Genomic DNA, 24,167 nt, shown 5'->3' on the forward strand with positions numbered 1-24,167 from the left:
CAGGCCTGCTTTACCAGGGGACCTTTCCTCCCCCCCTCTCCGTTACCAGGAATGAAGCCCTAGAGCTTCCAGCAATGCAGTTTCCTGCCAAGAAAGACCAGTCTCTGTGCAAGCATCTACTGGCCAGTGACCATGCTTTCCAGCATCAGGTGCCCAGTCAGCTGGTGCTCCATGCTTTGAACCATGTCACCCATAGGCTTGCCAGGTGCCCCCTGGCTGCCAGTGAGGGATGGGGGTAGGGTTGCCAGCTCCAGGTTGGGAAACTCATGGAGATTTGCAGATTGAGCCTGGAGAGGACAGGAACCTCAGTGGGGTACAATGCCATAGAGTCCATCTGCAAAAGCATCCATGTTCTCTGGGGGAACTGAGCTCTGTAGTCTTTAGATGAGCTGTAATTCTGGGGGATCCCCAGGTCCCACCTGGAGGCTGGCATCCCTAAGGTAAAGGTCCCCTGTGCATTCCTGACCCATGGGGCGATGTCACATCCCGATGTCTCCTAGGCAAATTTTGTTTACGGGGTGGTTTGCCATTGCCTCCCCCAGTCGCTTCCCTTTACCCCCAGCAAGCTGGGTACTCATTTGACCGACCTCGGAAGGATGGGAGGCTGAGTCAACCTTGAGCCGGCTACCTGAAACCGACTTCCGTCGGGATCGGACTCAGGTCGTGTGCAGAGCTTTTGACTGCAGTACTGCAGCTGACCACTGTGCGCCACGGGGCTCTTCCTGGCATCCCTAGTGGTGCACAAGAGCTGTCTTCTGTGCAGAGCTTGGCAGGAAATGGCAACGTCTGAATTTCAGGGGATCAAATATAGCCAGTCCAGGAAGGTCCATTTAGTCGCCCCTCCTGTTCCTTTCCAGGAAGACAGCATACTGCATCCGTCGTCTTCCCCCCACCCCAGCTTCTGGTATTCAGATGCTGGTGACTCTAGAGCAGTGGTTCCCAAAGTGGGCAGTACCACCCCCACCCTGGGGGTCGGTGGGATTACCTAGGGGGGCACTAATAGGCAAGAGGGCAGCAGGGGGCGCTAGAGGCAGGCCCCTTCAACTGTGTTGTTCACTAATTTACAGCAGATCAAGCTATGGCACCATGCTGGGAAATTGGGTGGAAACAATCAGAATTTCCCCCCCAGACTTTGAAGAGCTGGTACCACTGGATCAAGTTCATTCGTTTTGTTAAATATATTTCAACTAAAAAGTTTTAATTTGATTTTGAATAGATGTGCAATTAATTGTTACTGTTTGGAAATTTTATTGTGATTATCTTCTTTAGTGAGTCATGCAAACCCCTATTTTGAACAATGCTTTTTATAGGATAGGGTAGGGGGCGCTGGGGTTGAGTATGTGGAACCAATGGGGCGGTGGGCCGAAAAGTTTGGGAACCGCTGCTCTAGAGCAGGGCTTCTTAAACTTTTTCCACTCGCGACCCCTTTTTGCCCAAGAAATTTTTACGCGACACCGGGTATATAGGTATGTAAAATAGGTATACAAATCAAACATTTACTGATAATAAATCATAAAGAAACCTTTAACTGTGGCCAATTTTTTGCGACCCCCACCCACATTCAGTTATGCGACCCCATAAGGGGTCGTGGCCCACAGTTTAAGAAGCTTTGCTCTAGAAATTCACAACTGCCTCCCCCCCACACATACCCAGTGACCCCTACTCCATGCCCTGAAGAGGGCCAAGATGCCCTCCCTTTCCCAAACCCCGCCCTCTCCAGGCTCCACCCCCAAAATCTCCAGTTATTTCCCAACCCAGAGCTGGCAACCCTAATTCACCGTGATGGCTAAATGGAACCTCTCTGTGCCAAGGCAGTGTATCTCTGACTAACGGATCATGCGAACAGTCCCCATCACCTTTGCAGCTTGGTTGGAGGTGTCCCAGGAGCACGTGACCTTCCGCTGCTGGGAAACACGATCCCAGGCTAGAAGGGGAGGCTAGCTTGGGGCCTACGCATATATTGGGTGTGTCTGGAAAAAAACCCACTATATTATTTATGGCTCCCTTGGGAATTTGCTCCCTTCTCAGAGGCCATGATGCAACATTTAATTGACTGGAGTGGTTGCAGCGTAGTTGGCAAATGGCACTTTGGCCTGAAGGGCAACCTGGCAAAATTTATCACCACTGAGATCCTTGTTCCACAGAAGGCAGGTGGTGTCTGAGAGACGGCCTTTCCCAAGGCTGCTCAGTAAGACTGTGGCAGAGGCAGGATTTGAATCCGGTTCTCCCGGGTCCGAAGAGCCCCACAGTCTCGCCGGGGGAGCTCGAGAGGAGCGGCGTCTCTGTGCATAGGCAGATTTTCGCTCGCCTCTAAACACACCCTTAGGAGGAAAATGTCCCGTTTGCCACGCTGCTGGCATTTCTTCTTGGAAATTCAGGTCCTGGCCCTTTTTGTAATGACCTCCTCTGATTCCGACTCCTGGAGAGAAGAGAGCGAGGAGGACCAGAGGGGCAGGGAGGGCCCGGCTCTTCAGCGGTTCCTGCTGACAGTGTTCCAGCAGAGCCAGAAGCCCTCCTGCCAGGGCTTGCAAGGGAGACCTTGGCGCCGGCCCCTGAAATGCCCAGCGGGCTTCCCCTGCGCAGGACGCAACCCCTCCGATTTTAATCTCAGCTCTGCCGCAGGTGGCCCTACCAACCCCCTTCCCTCTGTTCCCCTGCCCGTCTGCAACATGGTAATAATCAACCTGTCCTGCCTTATAGAGCTGTTGTTCACATTTTAGTTGATTGCTCATTAACAAAGCCATAAGCAAATGCACAAGCAAATATGTATAAACTAATACCTAAAATTCATAAATACATAAAATACATGTAATAAAATGACCCAATTTCAACAGTACCTCTTGGAGCAAAATGCCTATATCATTTAGTAGGACAGTTTTAAAGCCATTATTTATTTTGCCACCTGATAAATTTTCTCAGCATCCACCTCTAGATCTGATAAGAGAAAAGGGACGGTCCTGAGTTCCCGGGGAATGTTATACTTCGTCAGAATGGGTGTGATCCACCTGGTTCTCTTCTTATTCCAATTTTTACAAAAAAAGAAGTAGGTGCCCTAGGGTTTCAATTTCTCCAACTCCACGGTCACACAAGCAGTCGCTGAATGGGATTTTTAGAAAGCGGCCCTTTAAAACCTGCGTGGGGGATGCGTTTAGTCTTTGGGTTGGGGATAAAGCTGTTGCTAGAGATCATTAGGATAACAGAGGTGTCCCACTTGGAACTCTCGAAAAGTGTAAGGTCATCACGAGTCTCCATTGTAGTTTTACATTAATTAACCAAGAAAATTAAATAATTGTGGGTGGGTGTTTAGTGCCGTCAAGTTGCTTCGGACTCATGGCAACCCTATGAATCAACGTCCTCCAAAACGTCCTATTGTTAACAGCCTTTCTCAGGTCTTGCAAACTGAGGGCTGTGGCTACCTTCATAGAGTCAACCCATCTCATGTTGGGGCTTCCTCTTTTCCTGCTGCCTTCCACTTTTCTTAACATTGCTGTCTTCTCCAGCGAGTTCTGTCTTCTCATAACGTGACCAAAGTACGATAGCCTCAGTTTAGTCATTTTAGCTTCTAGGGAGTGTTCAGGCTTGATTTGATCTAGAATTCACTGATTTGTCTTTTTGGCAGCCCACGGTATCCGTAAAGCTCTCCTCCAACATTTGAAAGGAATCCACTTTATTCCTGTTAGCTTTCTTTGTCCAACTTTCATACCCATACATAGTAATGGGGAATACTGTAGTATGAATTATCTTGATCTTTGTTGCCAGCAACAAATCCTTACACTTAAGGATCGTTTCTATCGACTTCATGCTCCGGCCCAAAAAACTCCCACCGGTGGCAAAGAGGGACCTGGCAACCCTACTCTTCTTCTAAGACTCAATCTACAGTGTCAGTCTATCTGGTGGTGTTTTTTTCCCTAATCTCCAGGGTGCAGTCATTTCAGAGTATGTTTGGGAAAGATCTTGGCCTCTTTGCCCTGCTGCTCCCACTCTAGGGTTGCCAGGTTCCTCTTCGCCACCGGCGGGAGGTTTTTTGGGCGGAGCCTGAGGAGGGCAGGGTTTGGGGAGGAGAGGGACTTCAATGCCGTAGAGTCCAATTGGCAAAGTGGCCATTTTCTCCAGGGGAACTGATCTCTATTGGCTGGAGATCAGTTGTAATAACAGGAGATCTCCAGCTGGTACCTGGATGTTGGCAACCCTGTCCCACTCCCTAGTTAACTATGATACGTGGGGTTCCTGTGCATCTGTTTCTTACTGTAGGGTACCCCCTAAGTTTTGAGTATTCCCCTTCCTCAGGTATCTCTAGGATACCCCCGTCGGCCCATCTGCATTTTGGTAGGAAAAGTCAATTGCATAATTGTAGTAATAGGGGAGAGACTTGTCTTGGCAGTAGTATGTGTGAAAAGGATCTAGGGGTCTTAATAGACCAAACACTGAACATGAGTCAGCACTGTGATGCAGTAGCTAAAAAGATGAATGCGAGTTTGGGCTGTATCAACAGAAGTATAATGTTCAGATTGCGTGAAGTGATGGTAATGCTTTGCTGTGCTCTGGTTAGACCTCACCTAGAATATCATGTTCAGTTTTGGGCACCACGATTTAAGAAGGATGTAGACAAGTAGGAACGTGTCCAGAGGAGGGCAATGAAGATGGTGAGGGGTCTGGAGACCAAGTCCTATGAGGAAAGGTTAAAGGAGCTCGGTACGTTTAGCCTGGAGAGGAGAAGATTGAGAGGGGACATGATAACCATCTTCAAGTACTTGAAGGGCTGTCATATGGAGGATGGTGCGAAGTCGTTTTCTGTTGCCCCAGAAGGTTGGGCCAGAACCAACGAGTTGAAATTAAATCAAAAGAGTTTTTTCAGCTAAACATTAGGAAGAACTTTTTGGAGGTTAGAGCGGTTCCTCAGTGTAATAGGCTTCCTCGGGAGGTAGTGCACTCTTCTTCTTTGCGGGTTTTTAAGCAGAGGCTAGATGGTCATCCGAAAGCAATGCTGATCCTGTGAACTTAGGTAGACTGTGAAAGAAAGGGCAGAAGGGGTTGCTTAGTGCTTGGCTCTTGTGGCCCTTTCTTACATGCCCAGGGTAATGCTGATTGTCACTTCGGGGTCAGGAAGCAATTTTCCTCTTGCCAGGTTGTCCAGGGATCCTGGAAGGTTTTTGTTTTGTCTGATGCCTTTGCCAATTGGAAACCGTTCCAGTTCTCCATATTCTGTACTGGTTCTCCATATTCTGCCCTAACAGTAGCCTCTTGTCCAGAGTACAGGTTGCACATCAAAGCAATCAGATATTGTGTTATCTTTTGTTTTAAAGCCAACCATAGCTTCTCATGATCCACACAGTCAAAAGCTTTGCTGTAATCGATGAAACACAAGCTAATTTTTTTTCTAAAATTATCTCATATGTTCCTGTAACTGAGGTGAATTTGCAATATGGTCTCTAGTTCCTCTTCCAGCTTTGACATCTGGCATTTCCTATTCCATATATGGAGACCGTCTTTGGTATAAGATTTTGAGCATCACTTTACTCGTGTGAAAAATTAGTGTGATGGTCCAATAGTTGCTGCAGTCTTTGGTGTCTCCTTTTTCGTAATTGGAACGTAGATTGAGCATTTCCAGTCTGTGGGTCATTGTTTTGTTTTGTCGAAGGCTTTCACGGTCAGAGTTCATTGGTTCTTGTAGGTTATCCGGGCTGTGTAACCGTGGTCTTGGTATTTTCTTTCCTGACGTTTCGCCAGCAACTGTGGCAGGCATCTTCAGAGTAGTAACACTGAAGGACAGTGTCTCTCAGTGTCAAGGGTGTAGGAAGAGTAATATATAGTCAGAAAGGGGTTGGGTTTGAGCTGAGTATTGTCCTGCAAAAGTAATGTGCTAATCATTGTCCTGTAAGTATCAAGATAAGACAACATTCAACAATAGCCATGCAGATTAGCTTTGGATTACACACATTAATAGATCACTTCAGGATACAATGGTTCCATATTAACATACCATACCCTCATTAGCACTTATCTTGATACTTACAGGACAATGATTAGCACATTACTTTTGCAGGACAATACTCAGCTCAAACCCAACCCCTTTCTGACTATATATTACTCTTCCTACACCCTTGACACTGAGAGACACTGTCCTTCAGTGTTACTACTCTGAAGATGCCTGCCACAGTTGCTGGTGAAACGTCAGGAAAGAAAATACCAAGACCACGGTTACACAGCCCGGATAACCTACAAGAACCATTGTTTTGTTTATCATATTTGTTGGCATATTCTTGTTAAGGTTTTGATAGACCGTTTCTGTGGCTTGAAATAGCTCTACTGATATCCCATCTACTCCTGGTGATTTGTTTCTCCCAAGTGCTTCGAGTGTGGCTTTCACTTCACTTTCTAAAATTGCAGGTTCTTCTTCTAAAGATTCTGGGATCTGTCATCCTTTCATCTCTTCTGTATAGTTCTTCAGTGAATTGTTTCTCTCTTTCCTTGATTTTGTGCTGATCAGCTAATGTGTTTCCGTGTTGATCGTTCAACATCCCAAACTGTGGTTTGAATTTCCCTTTGATTCCCTGGATCTTGTGGAACAGATCTTCCTTTTTTGTTGTTCTCTTCTATTTCTTTTGCGCTGGTTATTATAGTTCTCTTTGTCTCTGTATGCAAGTCGCTGAAAAGCTGTCACCTTTTTCTTTTTCTTCTTGTCTATAGCAATTTTAAGAATTTTATCAGGCATCTGTAGAGGCTAATACTAGCCCTTTTCAAGTTACAGTGAACACGTGTACAATCTGTATATAGTGTATACTCGATAGTTCTTTCGATGTGCTTTGAGTAATTCTCACATTACATTCAACGCATGTGCAGGCTTACGTGTGATACAAACCTCACATTTCGTCATGTAGTGGTCCCAGATCTCATTCTTAAAGTGAATGTGCATTGACGAACACACGCACGTACAGACCGAATGTATGTGTGTTACCTGTAATATGTGAACAGGGCTACTGAATCAGGCCAATGGTCCATCGAGGTCAGTATTGTCTATGCAGACTTGCAGTGGCTCTCCAGGGGCTCATGTAGAGGTCTTTCTCATCGCCTACTGCCTGGTCCTTTTAACTTGGATTGAATCTGGGGCCTTATGCATGCCAAGCAGATGCTCTACCACTGAGCCACGGCCCCTGTGGACTAGAAAAGGATAGGTGGAAGCTCATTGGCTGACCTTGTACCTCTCTCTCTCCCCCCCCCTTCTGTGGTGGTGGTTGTGAGGAGAAAACAAAGGAGAGGAAGATGATGTTGTAAGCGGCTTTGGGTCCCCACTGCAAAGAAAAGTAGGGTATAAATAAATAAATAAATGTGGACTAGAAGGGGTGAGTAAATGCATAGAGGGATAGGGACTGTTGCAGGTCATTATCCTAAGTGGAGCTTCCTTGGCCAGAGGCAGTCTATATGAGCAATTAGATGCTGCAGAGGCCATTTTTGGAAACAGGGTGCTGGACTTAAGCGGGCCCTTGGTCTGATGATCCAGCAGAGCATTTCTGCGTAGTTCTAAAAATGTCAGTTGTACCCATTTTGAGTTCTGAAGAAAAGCAGCAGCTAAGTAAAGATCACGAGGATAATAAAATCTGGGGGGGAAATTAGCACTCCGTTAACACACCCCACCCACAAGAATGCGAGCCTCCTCACAACTGTGAATGAATGGAAGCCGTGGGTTTAATTATTTTAAGCAATTCCCATCCTATAGAAAACCAAAGCTGGCTTGGAGTTGCTCTTTGACGTTACAGCTGAGGATTGCAATTGGTTCGATTGCTAACTGGTTTTTGGCGTTCCTTAATATGGTTTGATGCCACCCTTTTTTGGGGGTCACATCTGTTCTGTTTGATCGCTGTTTTTGGATTTGATGCCTCTTGGGAAGATACAAGTTTGGCAAAAAAAAGGCAGGACAAAAATATTTAATTGGAAAAACCCACAATTTATAAATTGCACTTTTTTTGGCCATCAATTCACAGCTGACCTATGGTAACCTCGTGGGGCAAGAGACGTTCAGAGGTGGTTTGCCATTTCCTGCCTCTGGGTTTCAACTTGGGTATTCATAGAATCACAGAATCATAGAGCTGGAAGGCACCACCTCTAACCCCCTGCACAATGCAGGAAATTCACCCCGTAGGGTTTTCAAGGGTTTTCAAGGCAAGAGACGTCCAGAGGTGGTTTGTTCCTGCCTGCCTCCACGTTACAACCCTGGTATTCCTTGATGGTCTCCCATCCAAATACTGGGCTGACCCTGCTTAGCTTCTGAGATCTGATGAGATCGGGCTTGCCTTTGCTATCCAGGTTGCTTCTTTAGCTGGTGGCAGTTGCATAGCACTACTTCCAATAGGGATGCCAACGTCCAGGTACTAGCTGGAGATCCCTTGCTATTACAACTGATCAATAGAGATCAATTCACCTGGAGAAAAATGGCCGCTTTAGCAATTGGACTCTATGGCACTGAAGTCCCTCTCCTCCCCAAATCCCGCCCTCCTCAGACTCCGCCCCAAAAACCTCCTGCTGGTGGCGAAGAGGGAGCTGGCGAACCTAGCTTCCAAAGAGCTCGCCGCAGTGTATGTGGCGCTTCCCCACATCCTCACAACAACCCTGTGGGGTAGGTGAGAGTCAGAGGAAAGGGCCAGACTAAAACCACTCACTGTGGCTAAGTGAGGGTTAGAACCCAGGTGTCTCCAGTCCTAGGCCAGCACGTTAACAGCTTATCCTAAACAGAGGGACACCCTTCTAAATCCTTGGAAGTGATTGGCTTACAAGGGTTTAAATCTACTTGGAATTGTGCCATAAACCCTTATGGCTCTTAGCAGCAGAACATCCTGACTTGGGGGTCAGACCTCATTCCATTTGTATCCCGCATGAGTGCTCTGCGTAGATTTCTCAATGCTCAGCTGTCTCAATGTTTTTGCGGGAGGGCATGTGCGGAGTGCCTGCCATGCAATCACGAACAATTCACGTGCAATTGGCAGAAGCTAAACATTTTAGACTTCTGCACACACGTATACCTCCCCCAGCTGTGCAATTTGGAATACTTCTGGAATTCCGTCCCTCTGAATTTCTCCCATGATTTTGCCATTCCAAAGTACCTTCTCACATTTCTAGGGTCTCCAACCTCCTAGATGGAGATCTGCTGCTATTACAATTAATCTCCAGCTGATAGAGATCACCTGGAGAAAATGGCTGCTTTGGCAATTGGACTCTATGGCATTAAAGTCCATCCCCTCCCCAAACCCCGCCCTCCTTAAGCTCCATCCTCCGGTGGCGAAGAGGGACCTGGCAGCCCTAAAGCAGAACCAACAAATTACGAATCCTCCGCTGGTTCGTTCTTAATTTTCGGTTGTGTGAAGCACGCCCTGCCGCTCACCACAGTTTCCAGCACTTCCTGTTTCTTCTAAACTTTCCATAAGACTGATGTGCGTGTGCACGTTGATACGTCTCTCTGCAGAAAAGCTATCTTGAGTCTGTGTAGATTGTATCAAGACTCTTTGGTGTAATGGTTAATCAATACGTGGGAGTACATTGGGCGCATTAGTCAAAACCCCATGCAGGGGGAAAGCAGATAGTCGTACATATGATCACACTGTGATCTCTGTAGAACAGCATTTTATCAATGCCTCTGCTTGTGGCTGACATAGATGTGTGCAAGTGCTAGTTCTGAAGGTGAATTTCAAAATTCTTCCGGGTGAACCAGAATTAAATCGGAGTGGAATTTCTGTAACAGAAACGAAAGAACTGGACAAGCCTGTGTATTCCTAGAAACAAAATACTGTATTGGGTATTAAGGGAAGGGCTGAGGCTCAGTGGAAGAGCCTTTGCTCTGCATGCACAAGGTCCCAGGTTCAATCCCCACCATCTCCAGTGAAAGAGGGAAAAGAGCTGGTTTTGGGGAAGGTCGGACCAGAACCAAGGGGTTGAAATTAAATCAAGAGTTTCCATCTAGAAATTAGAAAGAATTTTCTAACAGAGCGGTTCCTCAGTGCAACAGGCTTCCTCGGGAGGTGGTAAGCTCTCCTTCCCTGGAAGTTTTTAAGAGGTTGGATGGCCATCTGTCAGCAATGCTGATTCTATTACCTTAGGCAGATCATGAGAGGGAGGGCATCTTGGGCATCTTCTGGGCATGGAGTAGGGGTGTGGGGAGAGGTCGTTGTGAATTTCCTGCATTGTGCAGGGGGTTGGCCTAGATGACCCTGGTGGTCCCTTCCAACTCTATGATTCTAGGGGCTGTGGCTCAGTGGTTGGTATGCAGAAGGTCCCAGGTTCAATCCCCGGCATCTCCAGTTAAAGGGACTAGGTAGGCAGGTGAAGTGCAAGACCTCTGCCTGAGACCCTGGAGGAGCCGCTGCTGGTCTGAGTAGACAATACTGACTTTGATGGACCAAGGTGGGGGGTCAGCTTCACGTGTTAATGTGCATACTGGGGTTTGACAGAGTTGTCGCCTGCAGGCCTTGCAACTGAGCCAGTCACCTTCTCACCCAGGCCTACTTTGCAGGGGTTTTGCTGTGAAAATGGGGTTGCCATGTACATTTTGATTGGTGGGGGCACCGGAGCGGGCCTTTCATAGCTGGCAGCAGGGCTTCTTGAGCTTTCTGTAAAACCTTTGGGCGGAAGGGAAGTGACAGATACACCAGCTGTCCTTTCCAAGCTTGGTTCATCAGGGGAGGGCACCGCGCCAAAGCACACTCTTAAATTCCGAGCCAGAAATCGGAGGCCTGGAACGAGGGGGATAATGGTAAGAAAAACGCCCCTGGGGAAGCAGAGAAGAGGCGGGGTGGGAGCTCCCAAAATCTATCACGCTCGGTATCCCCAAAACAAAGTTTTGATTGTGATCGTTTTGCGGGGGGGGGGGAGTGGCTGTAGCGGAGGCGGGAATGCTTTTGTGCGCGGCCTCGATTGCCGCCCGATGCTCTGAGTAGTTCCAAAATAAAGTTGGAAATTTGGAGCGGTGCCAGCGAGTGTGACTCAAGGCTTTGAAATCCTTTTCAAAAGGAGATGCAAATGACACTTGGAACGTTCCCATTCAGCTAGGCCAGGGCAGGCCTTCTTTTCTCTGACTTCACACTGGAAGCTCCTTTTTGCCCCAAAGCATTATTTTTTTACGAATCTGCAAGCGTTAGAGTTACCCACCTCCAGAGGAACCCCTCCCCCCCATATCACCGCCACAGTCACAACTCTGCGTATTTTCCCTGATAGCAAAGAAACTATCACGGAACAGTGATGCTTGCAGGGAAGCAACAGGCAACCTCGTTTGAGGGCGATGGATTCTGTAATTGTTTAAAAACGTCTTGCTTTTTGGTCAAGCAGCCAAGGACGAAAACAAAACAAAGCGATCTACTGATGTGTGGAAGCAAGGATGTGCATCTATGGAGCAGTGTCCCAAAAGACACTTGATGGGATCATGCAAGAGAGACAGCCTTGCTTTTTCTGCAGTGTTGTATCCATCTGCCCTGACCTGGACAGCTCAGGCTAGCCTGATCTCATCAGATCTCAGAATAGGGCTGCCAACCTCCAGGTACTAGCTGGAGATCTCCTGCTATTACAACTGATCTCCAGCTGACAGAGATCAGTTCTCCTGGAGAAAATGGCCGCTTTGGCAATTGGACACTATGGCGTTGAAATCCCTCCCCTCCCCAAACTCCACCCTCCTCAGGATCTGCCCCAAAAACCTCCCGCCGGTGGTGAAGAGGGACCTGGCAACCCTATCTCAGATGCTAAGCAGGGTCAGCCCTGGTCAGTATTTGGATGGGAGACCTCCAAGGAATACCAGGGTTGCTACACAGAGGCAGGCGATGGCAAACCACCGCTTTCCCCACTTGCCTTGAAAACCCTATGGGGTCACCATACGTCAGCTACGACTTGACAGCAGAAAATAAAAATTAAAAAAATCCTTACACATTGGTGACATAGGCGGGGGAGGGGAAGACAACATGTACCGCAAAGTCTGTGCCTTTCCCAGTATCTGCTGCCTGAGATATATTAACTGGAGATGCTGGGGACCAGACCTGGGGAATTTCTGAATGCAAAGCAAGGGCTCTGTTGCTGAGCCAAGACCTTCCAGCCCCATAAAAAAAGAAGCTGCCTTACGCCACTTCTAACCATTAGTCCACCCGGCCCCTTTATATCTTTTGACCAGGAAGGGCTCAGCAGGGTCTCAGGCAAGAGCTGTTTTCCAGCACTTGCTTCCCTTTTAACAGGTGGGGAAACCCAGGATCACCTGCGTGCAAAGCTCGCTGCCTGCCAATTCTGTCCCCCAGGCTAAATGCAGAATAGCTGCCTATTTTTGCATATGGCTAGGTGAAGCTGCTGTATATTCCGCCCTATATTCCACCCATAAGAACATAAGAACATGTGCTTGCACAGGGGATCTTTACCTACTGAAGAAGATGATTTGTTGCTATTTTTCTGCTGCTATGTTTAAAAAAATTTTTTTGTATATTAAGGGTACAGGAAAAAAAAGAAAGGAGGGGAAAGGAAAAGGCAAAACAGAACATGCTTTATCGTCCGAGCCTTAACATAATCTGTATTAAAAGGGAAACGTTTTATCAGAAATTCGAACTTTAAACTATAACCCTAGATCGTCTTAAAACTCTATCCAATATCTAAACATACCTAGTCTTTATATTTCAATACATTTTGATATTTTGAGATATTTATATGCTACTTGAATAATACTCATAAAAAGGTTGCCATTTCAACGCAAATTCATCTGTTGGTTTTTGGTTCACCCATTGCGTTAATTTGGCCATCAAAGCAAAGTCTAAAAGTTTATTAACCTACTCTGTGATATCTGGAGTTGTATTGGATTTCCAATCCTTAGCATAAACTATTCTGGCTGCTGAAATTGCATATAAAGAGCTGCCGCTACTGAAGGGATGATTTGCAGCTTTATTTAATAGCTGATCTACTGGTGTTCCATCGTTGAAGAAATATCCACGATATATGGAAGAACAAACAAAAGATTGCAACAGGACCCTTGATTCGATGCCAGTAGAATTATTGTGGATTGTAACCTTGGATGTATTTTAGTCAGTATTGATAGGTAATCATAATGTTTGTACATGATAAATTATACTTATGGGTATATGTCCCTCACAGGGCATTCCTCACCTTTCGGCGGCCAGGGACGGAGTGGCTGAGGCGCTGCCGTGGCACCTCCAAAGCCGTTTCATGGCCACCGAAAGATTTAAAAAAGTCTTTTGCTGGCTTCTGTTTTGTAAAAACTGGGCTTTTCGCCCCATAGAGAGTAGCGAGGCTGCGCCTGCAAAATAGCAGGCGCAGCACTGCCATTCTTGTTGCCGCGTCCAGCGCCGAAAGGGGACAGGGAGCTGCCTACAGGCAGCTCCGCCCCCAGCACGCCCCAGAAACGCCCCCCGGGACACTGGAACACCCCCTGGAACGCCGGCGCTGGCCCTTATGCCGGTGATACGCCGGTGGAATGCCAAGCTGGCGTCCCGGGGTGACGCTGCCGCGGCAGCACCAAAAGACCAGCGTCTGGACCTCCCCACCAGCATTGGGGCCACTTACGGCTGCGTAAGTAGCCCGGAGGCCGGCGCGGGGGGCCCCAACGCCTGCGCAGCCCCTTCCTGACCTCCTGAGGACTTTGTCCTCAGATGTCAGGAAGGCGCTGTCAGCCACATACTTTTGTATTTTGAGGTTTAATTATAGTGTTTGTGTGCCATACAAATCTACCCCATCGGTTGACATCTCCCTGGAAAGTCCTGCTGCGTGCATTCCTACCTTTAGAGCAAGGAGAGCCAGCGTGGTACAGCAGCTAAGAGTGTCGGACTAGTCACTGACAGACCCCACTCGTGCCACGGAGGCTGGCTGGGGGACCTTGGGCGAGTCACCTGCGCTCGGCCTAACCCACCTCGCAAGGTTATTGTGAGGATCAAACGGTGGGGAAGAGAATGACATAAGCCGCTTTGAGTCCCGGTTGAGGAGAATGGCAGGGTATAAATGAAGTATGCAGGTAAATAATTAAATTAAAAGTGGGTGTGCTGGTGGAGCCATTCAGACTGAAATCTGGGCGGCGTTCGCATGGACTTGTTCTGCTACGTTCTCTTTGGAATTGGCCCATGTTGCCAGGAGTTCTCAGCGTGAAATTATGTTGTAGCTCAGGTAGTAAATTCCCATGTTTTAGGGCCTAAATGGTCTGGGACCAGGGCATGCAAAGGACCTCCTTGACCCACACAAATCTACCCCATCGGTCAACATCTCCCTGGAAAGTCCTGCTGTGCAACACACTTTTCTCTCTCCAGCATTTGCCTTTTCTCTTTCCTGTTGCTTTCAGCCATGAAAACTGGTTGGTAAAAACTTCTCGTCTTCCCAAGGCTTGCACGAGCACGCGGCAGATCTGTGGTTGAGGCATGGCGTCCTTGTGCCAAATAGCTGTAAGGCCAAGTAAAAATTGGGTGAGGCAGAAATGGCTGCGTGTCTTGGCTAAGCTTACAAGTTATGCATACGGTTGGGATGAGGAATATAGCGTGGGCATCTCCCCATCTCTGCTCGAGTCCTAAGACAGGAGTCGGTTTCTCTGAATCATCCCAAGCCAGTTCCTGCTAGTTTCCCCCTGATCGCTTCCCTGCATTTTCTGCACTTCTGTAATGTCTCCGGCTGTTCCCAGGACTTGGTGTGCTGAAAACCAAAACCTGTATCAAATGCTTCCAAAATTCTCTTCCTCCAAAATGTTCTGTGTTTTGGAGTTGACCTGATCTTATTTCTGAATAGGGACCAAACCGTGAGAAGTCCTCCATTTTTTTCTATACTTGAGGACTAAACATTGTCCAAAGCATGGTGCGCAATGTGCCATTTGTCACATTGCTTAAGTCCATTCCTTTGTGTCTTCTCACTGCACATACCCCAGTGTGTCCATGCAGATTGATAAAATCCTGCCTCCAGTTAGCCTTTCCTAGGGACTATGTTCTTCATCTTGAGCTAGGGTTGCCAGGTCCCTCTTCTCCACCGGCGGGAAGTTTTTGGGGCGGAGCCAGAGAAGGGCGGGATTTGGGGAGGGGAGGGACTCCAATGCCATAGAGTCCAATTGCCAAAGTGGCCATTTTCTCCAGGCGAACTGATCTCTATCGGCTGGAGATCAGTTGTAACAGCAGGAGATCTCCAGCTAGTACCTGGAGGCTAGCAATAGCAAACCAACAACAGCACGTAGGCTCAATAACAAAATATAATAGAAAAATGCATAACACGTAGCAAACACACAGCATTCGACTGTGAACCTGCTCTTTATAGGCTGATGAAGCTTCGGCGAAACGTGTATTTTCATCTAGAGAACACGTCTCATCAGTGATTTCTTCTTCCATGGAGCTAACAACTCTTGTCCATTCGTTATAAAGTTGATGTCCTGTCTGTGGAGACTGTTAAGCTAAGGCTCGTTGTCTTCGTGGAATTGACGGACTTCGCATTACTGACACAGGAATGTTTACGGACTTGTTTGGACGTCTTGTTGGGGTTTTTTGTGAATCTGCTGTAGTGTGCTTTGAGCATTGTGTGTTTGTTATGTGTTATGCATTTTTCTATTATATTTTGTTATTGAGCTTACGTGCTGTTGTTGGTTTGCTATTGTCTTATACTCAGCATAGGGCACTGATTTCATTAGTACCTGGAGGCTGGCAACCCTATCTTGAGCCCTTCTTTATTCTCCCCCCCCCCCCATGCTTTGGAATGCTCTCCTTGCTCTGTGCACCGTTGTATTGTGCAATCGGCGCTCTCAGCTGGTTTTTAATTCCTTGATTGAGTGGTTTTGCTTTCTTCCACCCTCCTGTTTTCTGCTGCCCTTTTAATTGGTGTTAATTGAATGATGTGGGTTTTCTTTTAATTAGTTGGATGTCTGTGTGGGGGGTCCGATTCTGTCCAGCTTTCTCAAATTAGGATTTGGTATATTGTCCGAGGGTGGCATGTTGGATTTTGTTGTATAAACCACCTCTGGCCCTTTGATGGAGAGGCACGACAATATCTGGCATAAAGAAGTGATAAATAATTTTAAAAGCAACCTTGATGTGAGTGCGTGTCGCACTGTATCCAGATTCTTTTTGTAGGGTGTTGTACCAATGCCCAGGAATGCATTGGTAAAACACCCCACAAAAAGAATATGGATACAGCAGGACCCCACAATCATTGATGTAATTGCCCCTTGGTAGTGCATAGGGTTGCCAGGCCCCTCTTCGCCACCTGCAGGAGGTTTTTGGGGCGGAGCCTGAGAAGGGCGTGGTTTGGGGAGGGGAGGGACTTCAGTGCCATAGAGTCCAATTGCCAAAGCTGCTGTTTTCTTCAGGTGAGCTGATCTCTATCGGCTGGAGATCAGTTGTAATAGCAGGAGATCTCCAGCTAGTACCTGGAGGTTGGCAACCCTAGTTGTGCACGTAGGGCCTGTGTCAGCATACCATGAGGCAGGGCAGCTGCTGGGGCCCAGGGCATCTGACAGGACCCATGGCTGTCGAACCCTTCACCCACTTATTTGCCAGTGCTCCACCACCCGTGCCCCCAGGTGCATGCACTGCCAATGGCACCTAAGAAAGGGCTGCAGGTAGTGAGCATGGGTGGTGGGAGGACTTGCGATCAGGTAGGGGAAGGACACCCAGCAGGCAGGAGGGAAGGAGGGGGCAGAAGGGGGGGACTGCTGGTGGGCAGAACTGAGTAGAGGCACCCTGGGAACAATCTGATCGATGCCCCCCAAAACCTGACACTGGACCTGGGAGGATGCGTTCCTGAATACATTTCTGAGATCCTTGTAGTTCAACTGGAGTTCAGGGGGAACAAAAAGCAGATCAGATCCATTCCACTCTTCAAGTTATGTTTGGTTTCATTCTGGGTTTGAACGGTTTTCGTAAGCCATGGTGATGGTGAGGACATGCAGGAAGACGGGTAGATCCGGTGATATATGGTATGAACAAATAGATCCTGAGATCAGTTCCCCAGACAGCCATGAAACTAGGGTTTCCAACCTCCAGGTACTAGCTGAAGATCTCCTGCTGTTACAACTGATCTCTAGCCGATAGAGATCCATTCCCTTGGAGAAAATGGCTGCTTAGGCCATTGGACTCTATGGCATTGAAGTCCCTCCCCAAACCCTGCCCTCCTCAGGCTCCACCTCAAAACCTCCCACTGGTGGTGAAGAGACCTGGCAACTCTACATGAAACCCATCAGTCGACGCTGGGCTGGTCGCTGGCTCGGATCCTATGGAGAGTGGAACTTTCTTGTTTCTGTCTTCAGGTAGCCCTAAATGCCTTTGACATGTGGGTTCTGGGGGGACAGGTGACCCCCATGAACAGTATTATAGGGAACGTTTTGAGTTGCAGCAGGTCAGAAAGTCACGTTCCATGTGCAGAAAACCCTCTGTTGGATCCACTCTCTCTCATCCTAACCAACCTTACTGGACTCTTGTGAGGGCAAAACGGGGAACTATGTACAGTTGAATACGTGGCAGAATCAAAATGTGTATATGCATGAAGCTGCCTTATACTGAATCAGACCCTTGGTCCATCAAAGGCAGTATTGTCTACTCAAATCGGCAGCGGCTGTCCAGGGTCTCAGGCAGGGGTCTTTCACATCGCCTACTTGCCTAGTCCCTTTAACTCAGTGGTTCCCAACCTTTTTTTGACCAGGGACCACTAGGACTTTTTTGTTTGGTGCAGGGACCCCAAGGTTCAAAATAAAAATTCTGAGAATTTGAAAATAAACTTTAATCATAACTGTTAGTTAAACATTACACTTAGAATAATATTTGAATATATATTTTTATAATAGAGAACTTTTAATTGAAAATATTAATTTATTATGGGTTTATAACTTTGTTTCGCGGACCTTAATTTAGTTCTCGCGGACCCCTGGGGGTCCATGGACCCCTGGTTGGGAACCAGTGCTTTAACTGGAGATGCCGGGGATTGAACCTGGGACCTTCTGCATGCCAAGCAGAGGCTCTGCCACCGAGCCACAGCCCCTCTCCATGGCTCGCAAAGGTCTCAGGCAGAGGTCTTTCCCATCACCTACTTGTCTAGTCCATATAACTGGAGATGCCGGGGAGTGAACCTGGTACCTTCTGCATGCCAAGCAGATGCTCTACCACGGAGCTACGGCCCTTCCCTATAGATACCCCTGTAGATGCACCTGTTGGATTTCTTTCATTCAGGCCAGTCTTCAGCACCATTGTATATTCCACAATCCGTTGGCTATGTCTGCCTCCCCAACCTTTTGACAGTCAACATTGGTTTCTCAAAAACAGGTCATGCCAAACTAATCTCATATCTTTTTTTGAAAGAGTGACAAGTAGGGTAGATGAAGGGAATGTTGTAGATGTAGTGTACTTTGATTTCAGTAAAGCCTTTGATAAAGTCCCCGATGATCTTCTTGAAACAAAGCTAGTAAAATGTGGGCTGGACACTGCTACTGTTAGGTGGATTGGTAATTGGTTGACCAACCGAACCCAAAGGGTGCTCATTAATGGCACAACTTCATCCTGGAGAGGAGTGACTAGTGGGGTACCACAGGGGTCTGTCCTGGGACCGGTACTATTTAATATTTTTATAAATGACTTGGATGATGGAATAGAGAGCATGCTAATCAAATTTGCAGATGACACCAAGTTAGGAGGGGTAGTTAATACTCCGGAGGATAGGGTCAGTGTTCAGAATGACCTTGATAGACTGGAGAGCTGGGCCATAAGTAATAAAATGGATTCCAATAGGGAGAACTGTAAGGTACTTCACCTAGGCAGAAACAACATAAGGCACAGGTACAGGATGGGAGATAGTTGGCTTGACAACAGTACACGTGAAAGAGATCTGGGAGTCTTAGTGGACCACAAACTGAACATGAGTCAACAGTGTGGTATGGCTGCTAAGAAGGCCAATGCAATTCTGGGCTGCATCAATAGGAGTATTGTGTCTAGATCAAGGGAAGTAATACTACCACTGTATTCTGCATTGGTCAGACCTCACTTGGAATACTGTGTCCAGTTTTGGGCTCCACAATTTAAGAAGGATGTTGACAAGTTGGAGCGTGTCCAGAGGAGGGCGACCAGAATGATCAGAGGTCTGGAATCCATGCCCTATGAGGAGAGACTTAGGGAGTTGGGTTTGTTTAGTTTGGAGAAGAGAAGGTTGAGGGGAGACATGATAGCCATGTTTAAATATTTGAAGGGATGTCATGTTGATGAGGGAACTAGCTTGTTCTCTGTTGCTCCAGAGACTAGGACACGGAGTAATGGATTTAAACTAATAGAAAATTGATTCCACCTAAACATTAGGAAGAACTTTCTGACGGTGAGGGCTGTTCGATGGTGGAATGCACTGCCTTGGAGGGTGGTGAAGTCCCCATCTTTGGAGGTCTTTAAGCAGAGGCTAGATGGCCATCTGTTGGGAGTGCTTTGATTGTAGGGTCCTGCATTGTGGGGCAAGGGTTGGGGTCACTGGGGATGTGGGGGGGAGGTAGTTGTTAATTTCCTGTATTGTGCAGGGGGTTGGACTAGATGACCTTGGTGGTCCCTTCCAACTCTATGATTCTATGATTCTAACCTTCTCCCTCTGCTAATGTTCCAGGAACATTTGGTGGCGCTTTGAAGGAACTATACTGATTTTCACCGGGTTTTTTCCTTTCTTCCCTGCCTCTAGAATGTCGCTGACTGTGACCCAATGGTTCTGGAAACATGAGTTTTGGCTCCCTCCGGGATTCACCTGGGAGGACATGAAAGAGACCGACGAGATCCGCTACCCTCAGCCCCAGCATCTCCTCCTCGGCATCCCTTTCGCTTTCCTCCTCATTGGTCTGCGGCTGGCCTTTGAAAGGCAAGTGGGGTCCCGTTGCGAGCGTCTCGGCGCGCAGGAGCTTTGTTCCAAGGGGGGCCCCCCTTTCAGAGAGCGCTTCCCTCGCTGCCTTGAGACAAAAGCGGTGGGCAGCTGCTCGGATGGAAAACGGTGTCCCGACCAGACCTCGACGGTTTTCCTGTGAAGTCTCTTTGCTTCCAGGGAGGTGTCGGGTTACAGCATGCCTTGCGTCACCACCTCTAATAACCTCGCTGTCTCTGAATGGAAGATATTCCTGTCCCTTGCTGTGCTCGAAAATGTTCGCACGGGCACATTCGAACGCTTCCAAAGAAAAAGCCCCGGTGTCAGCCCAAAGGGGAAAGCGAATATCGCTAAGCATTCACTAGAAACGGTAAACACTGGATTTGAACGCCAGGCAGTTTGAGCGGTTAGTTGTTCCGTGACATCTGTTTTCCTGTTGGAGGACGGTTAAGTGCTGTACACTAATCTGAATTTGCAATATTAATGCCTTGACACATGCAGCACCAAAAGAAATTAAAAGATAATCAGAGAATGGTGAGGGGCCTGGAGACCAAGTTCTATGAGGAAAGGTTGAAGGAATTGGGTATGTTTAGCCTGAAGAGGAGAAGGTTGAGAGGGGATATGATAACCATCTTCAAGTACTTGAAGGACTGTCATATAGAGGATGGTGCCGAGTTGTTTTCTGTTGGCTCAGAAGGTCGGACCAGAACCAGTGGGTTGAAATTAAATCAAAAGAGTCTAGACATTAGGAAGTATTTTCTAACAGAGCAGTTTCTCAGTGGAAAGGCTTCCTCAGGAGGTGGTAAGCTCTCCTTCCTTGGAGGTTTTTAAGAAGAGGTTAGATGGCCATCTGTCAGCAATGCTGATTCTATAACCTTAGGCAGATGATGAGAGGGAGGGCATCTTGGCCATCTTCTGGACATGGGGGTCACTGAGAGGGGGTCACTGGGGGTGTAGGAGGGAGGTAGTTGTGAGTTTCCTGCATTGTGCAGGGGGTTGGACTAGGTGACCCTGGTGGTCCCTTCCAACTCTATGATTCTAATAAAATGGGGAGGGGGATGAATTTCCCTACATATCCGGAGCACATGCTGGTTCTGGAGTCAACTTCCTGTGCTGAATGCTGGCCTAGAAAGCAGGCTGTGAAAAGGGTGCCCGACTGGATCCCTCTCTTCTCTCTCTTGCAGGAACGTTGCTCTGCCCCTCAGCAGGAAAATGGGACTCCGGGAGAAAGTGCGCAGGAAACCTTCCCCAAATGCCGTTCTGGAAGCCTTTTACAACAGTCACCAAAAGAGACCAGAAGAGGTGAGTTTATGTATTGTCCCATCTATAGCTGGTTCCAGGTTTTGGGGGTGGCCCAGGCAGAGAGTTCCCATGGGCCCCCTCTCTGCCTACCACCAGGTCCCCCGGGTCACACCTCCCGCACCTGCCAAAGGGGTGGAGTGGTTAAGAGCGGGGACCTGTAATCTGGCGAACTGGGTTTGATTCCCCTCTTCCTCCACATGAAGCCTGCTGGGTGACCTTGGGCCAGTCACAGTTCTCTCAGAACTCTCACAGCCTCACTATAGTGGTGGCAGACCTCCTGCTATTACAACTGATCTCCAGCCGATAGAGATCTGTTCCCCTGGAGAAAATGGCCGCTTGGGCAATTGGACTCTATGGCATTGAAGTCTCTCCCCTCTCCAAACCCCGCCCTCCTCAGGCTTCACCCCAAACGCCTCCTGCCGGTGGCGAAGAGGAACCTAGCAACCCTACCCACCTACCTCACAAGGTGCCTGTTGTGGAGGGGGCAAGGCAATAGTAAGGCGCTTTGAGACTCCTTATGGTAGAGAAAAGCGGGGTATAAAACCCAACTCTTCTTCTTCTGTGTGCCCCCCATCTGCCTGCGTGTCCTTCCCCCTGCTTGCAACCCACACTGCCTGCACGAGAACTAGTGTGGTGTAGCGGTTAAGAGCGGTGGTTTGGCGCAGTGGACTCTGATCTCGAGAACCGGGTTTGATTCCCCCACCCCTCCCCATGAGCAGCAGAGACTAATCTGGTGGACGGGATTTGTTTCCCCGCTCCTCCACATGAAGCCAGCTGGGTGACCTTGGGCAAGTTACAGCTCTGTTGGAGCTCTCTCAGCCCCACCTACCTCACAGGGTGTCTGTTGTGGGAAGGGGAAGGGAAGGTGATTGTGAGCCGATTTGATTCTCCCTTAAGTGGGAGAGAAAGTCAGCCTATAAAATCCAACTCTTCTTCTTCTTTCCTGACGGTACTAGGGCAGTCCTGCTGCCACTCACGTGCATCACCTGCATACTCTTTCCCAACAATGCTGGGCAGCTTGTTTGGCTGGGAGTGCGGATAATAAAATGCTCATGAGTAGGCAGGAGAGGCACGTGGATGGGGGAGCGTTGGTGGCGGCGGGCCCCACCAAAAAGCCCTGGGCCCTGGCAGCTGCCTAGGGTTGCCAGGTTCCTCTTTGCCACTGGTGGGAGGCTTTTGGGGGCGGAGCCTGAGGAGGGCAGGGTTTGGGGAGGGGAGGGACTTCAATGCCATACAGTCCAATTGCCAAAGCGGCCACTTTTCCTATCGGGTGGAGATGAATTGTAATAGCAGGAGATCTCCAGCTAGTACCGGGAGGTTAGGAAATTAGCACAGGAGCAACTTTAATTAACAAAAGTGCAAAATTATTTATAATCTACTTAATAATACCCAAACACAAACACATCCTAGTGAACATATACATATGTGTAGCTACACTATGTATCCTTACCCTGAATGGGGCGTGTGATATAACCTACAACTTGTTGATGAAAATGTAGAGATATAAGAAGACTATTGATTGAAGGACTGATGAAGAATTATTAATTAAGAATTTGAAATGGTCGTATCCTCATCAAGACCTTGGCTTCTACAGGACTACATGATATCTCATTTCAAGGAATTTACTGTACTCTTTCAAGAGAATTTTGAATCCTTTTGACTTTACAGTACACTTGTCACTTTAATTGTCATATTATAGGTCATGTTTGTATATGTTCACTAGGATGTGTTTGTGTATTATTAAGTAGATTATAAATAATTTTGCACTTTTGTTAATTAACATTGCTCCTGTGCTAATTTCCTAATCTCTTTGATACTAGTACCGTGATGTCTATTTTCTTCCCAGTACCTGGAGGTTGGCAACCCTACATATGCCTCCTTCAGGGTGTTCTGAGGCTGACCCTGCTCCCCTTACATTTGCATCCCGCCCTTTCTCCAAGGTAGCACGTATGGTTCGCCTTCACCCTTTTGTGAAATTTGCCAACCTCCAGGTGATGGCTGGAGATGTCCTGCTATTCCATTATTCCAGTGGCGAAGAGGGACATGGCAACCCTAATTCTATGGCACTGTACCCTGCTGAAGTCCCTCCCCTCCATAAAATCCATCCTCCCCAGGCTCCACCGTCAAAATCTCCAGGTATTTCCCCACCCAGAATAGGGAACCCTAATGTCAACCCTTCTACCTAGCTTGCATTTAAAAAAAGAAATGCAGTTTCTAAAATTCTTACCAAACCTTTTCAGAATAGATAAGATACTCTTGCTGCCACCTAGATTTGCGAGATTGGGGTGTTTTTGGGTATGGCTGTCTTGTATAGACACAATAACTTGAGCCTTACATGACTTTATTAAACCATCTAACTCACTTTCTCTAGAGGTGTGATGTTAGACACCTCTGGGCATTCCAAAGAATAATTTTTTGCAAACTCTGTTCCATTTGTTCTAGGATTTATTCTGGGCATAAAGCCATTGATTCATTTGTTGTCCTTCTCAAGGCTGAAAACTGTAAGTTAGCTAGAAGAGTGAAAATAAAAATGCATGTTTGCAGATTTACACAAAAACCTAAAACCAAACTCTCAGTCCTACTGTGTCCTAAGCAATGGTTTAAAGATAAAATCCACAACACTTCTCTCTTGCCTCATGTCGCAAGGCATAAGACTGCAGGGTAGGATTCGACATTATTACCCGGAGCCTGGTACAGATGACTCAGGTTTGCCAGCCCCCCCACCCCCAGTGGCAGTGGTGGGATGCCCCGCCCCAGCTCCCATTCCCCACCGCTGCTCAGAGCGACAGAGGGGGAAAAATTAAGAAATGGCGATCGGGCTGTTGGCCTGATGTCACTTCCCGGGGAAACTGGGGTTTTACCATAGAGTTGTTGGCAATTCCTAGGAAGGCATGACATCAAAGGTTTTTCCAGAGGTGACATCACGCCATCGCTGACAGCCGCCCCCACGTCCCTGCCTCCCCCCAGACTCCTGCCTGTTGCCAGTGCAGACTATCTGTGAGGGGAGAGAGAATGGGACAAGCACAGAGGCCCCGACCCCTGCCTCTGCACAGTTGCCTGATCGT

At 47.8% G+C, this 24,167-nt stretch overlaps 1 protein-coding gene across 1 annotated transcript in view; it reads left to right on the top strand.

Annotated features, from left to right (window-relative positions):
* Window positions 1-13,419: 13,419 nt before the first annotated feature.
* Window positions 13,420-24,167, top strand: part of LOC130473128 (ceramide synthase 4-like) — a 74,805-nt gene continuing 64,057 nt past the window's right edge. Inside the window, exons 1-4 of the mRNA XM_056844659.1 lie at window positions 13,420-13,536; window positions 17,231-17,319; window positions 19,627-19,800; window positions 20,985-21,102. Coding sequence (XP_056700637.1) covers window positions 13,420-13,536; window positions 17,231-17,319; window positions 19,627-19,800; window positions 20,985-21,102 — 498 coding nt within the window. The remainder of the gene's footprint in view (window positions 13,537-17,230; window positions 17,320-19,626; window positions 19,801-20,984; window positions 21,103-24,167) is intronic.

This window comes from Euleptes europaea, chromosome 2 (assembly GCF_029931775.1).
Source record: "Euleptes europaea isolate rEulEur1 chromosome 2, rEulEur1.hap1, whole genome shotgun sequence".
Classification (NCBI taxonomy): Eukaryota; Metazoa; Chordata; class Lepidosauria; order Squamata; family Sphaerodactylidae; genus Euleptes; species Euleptes europaea.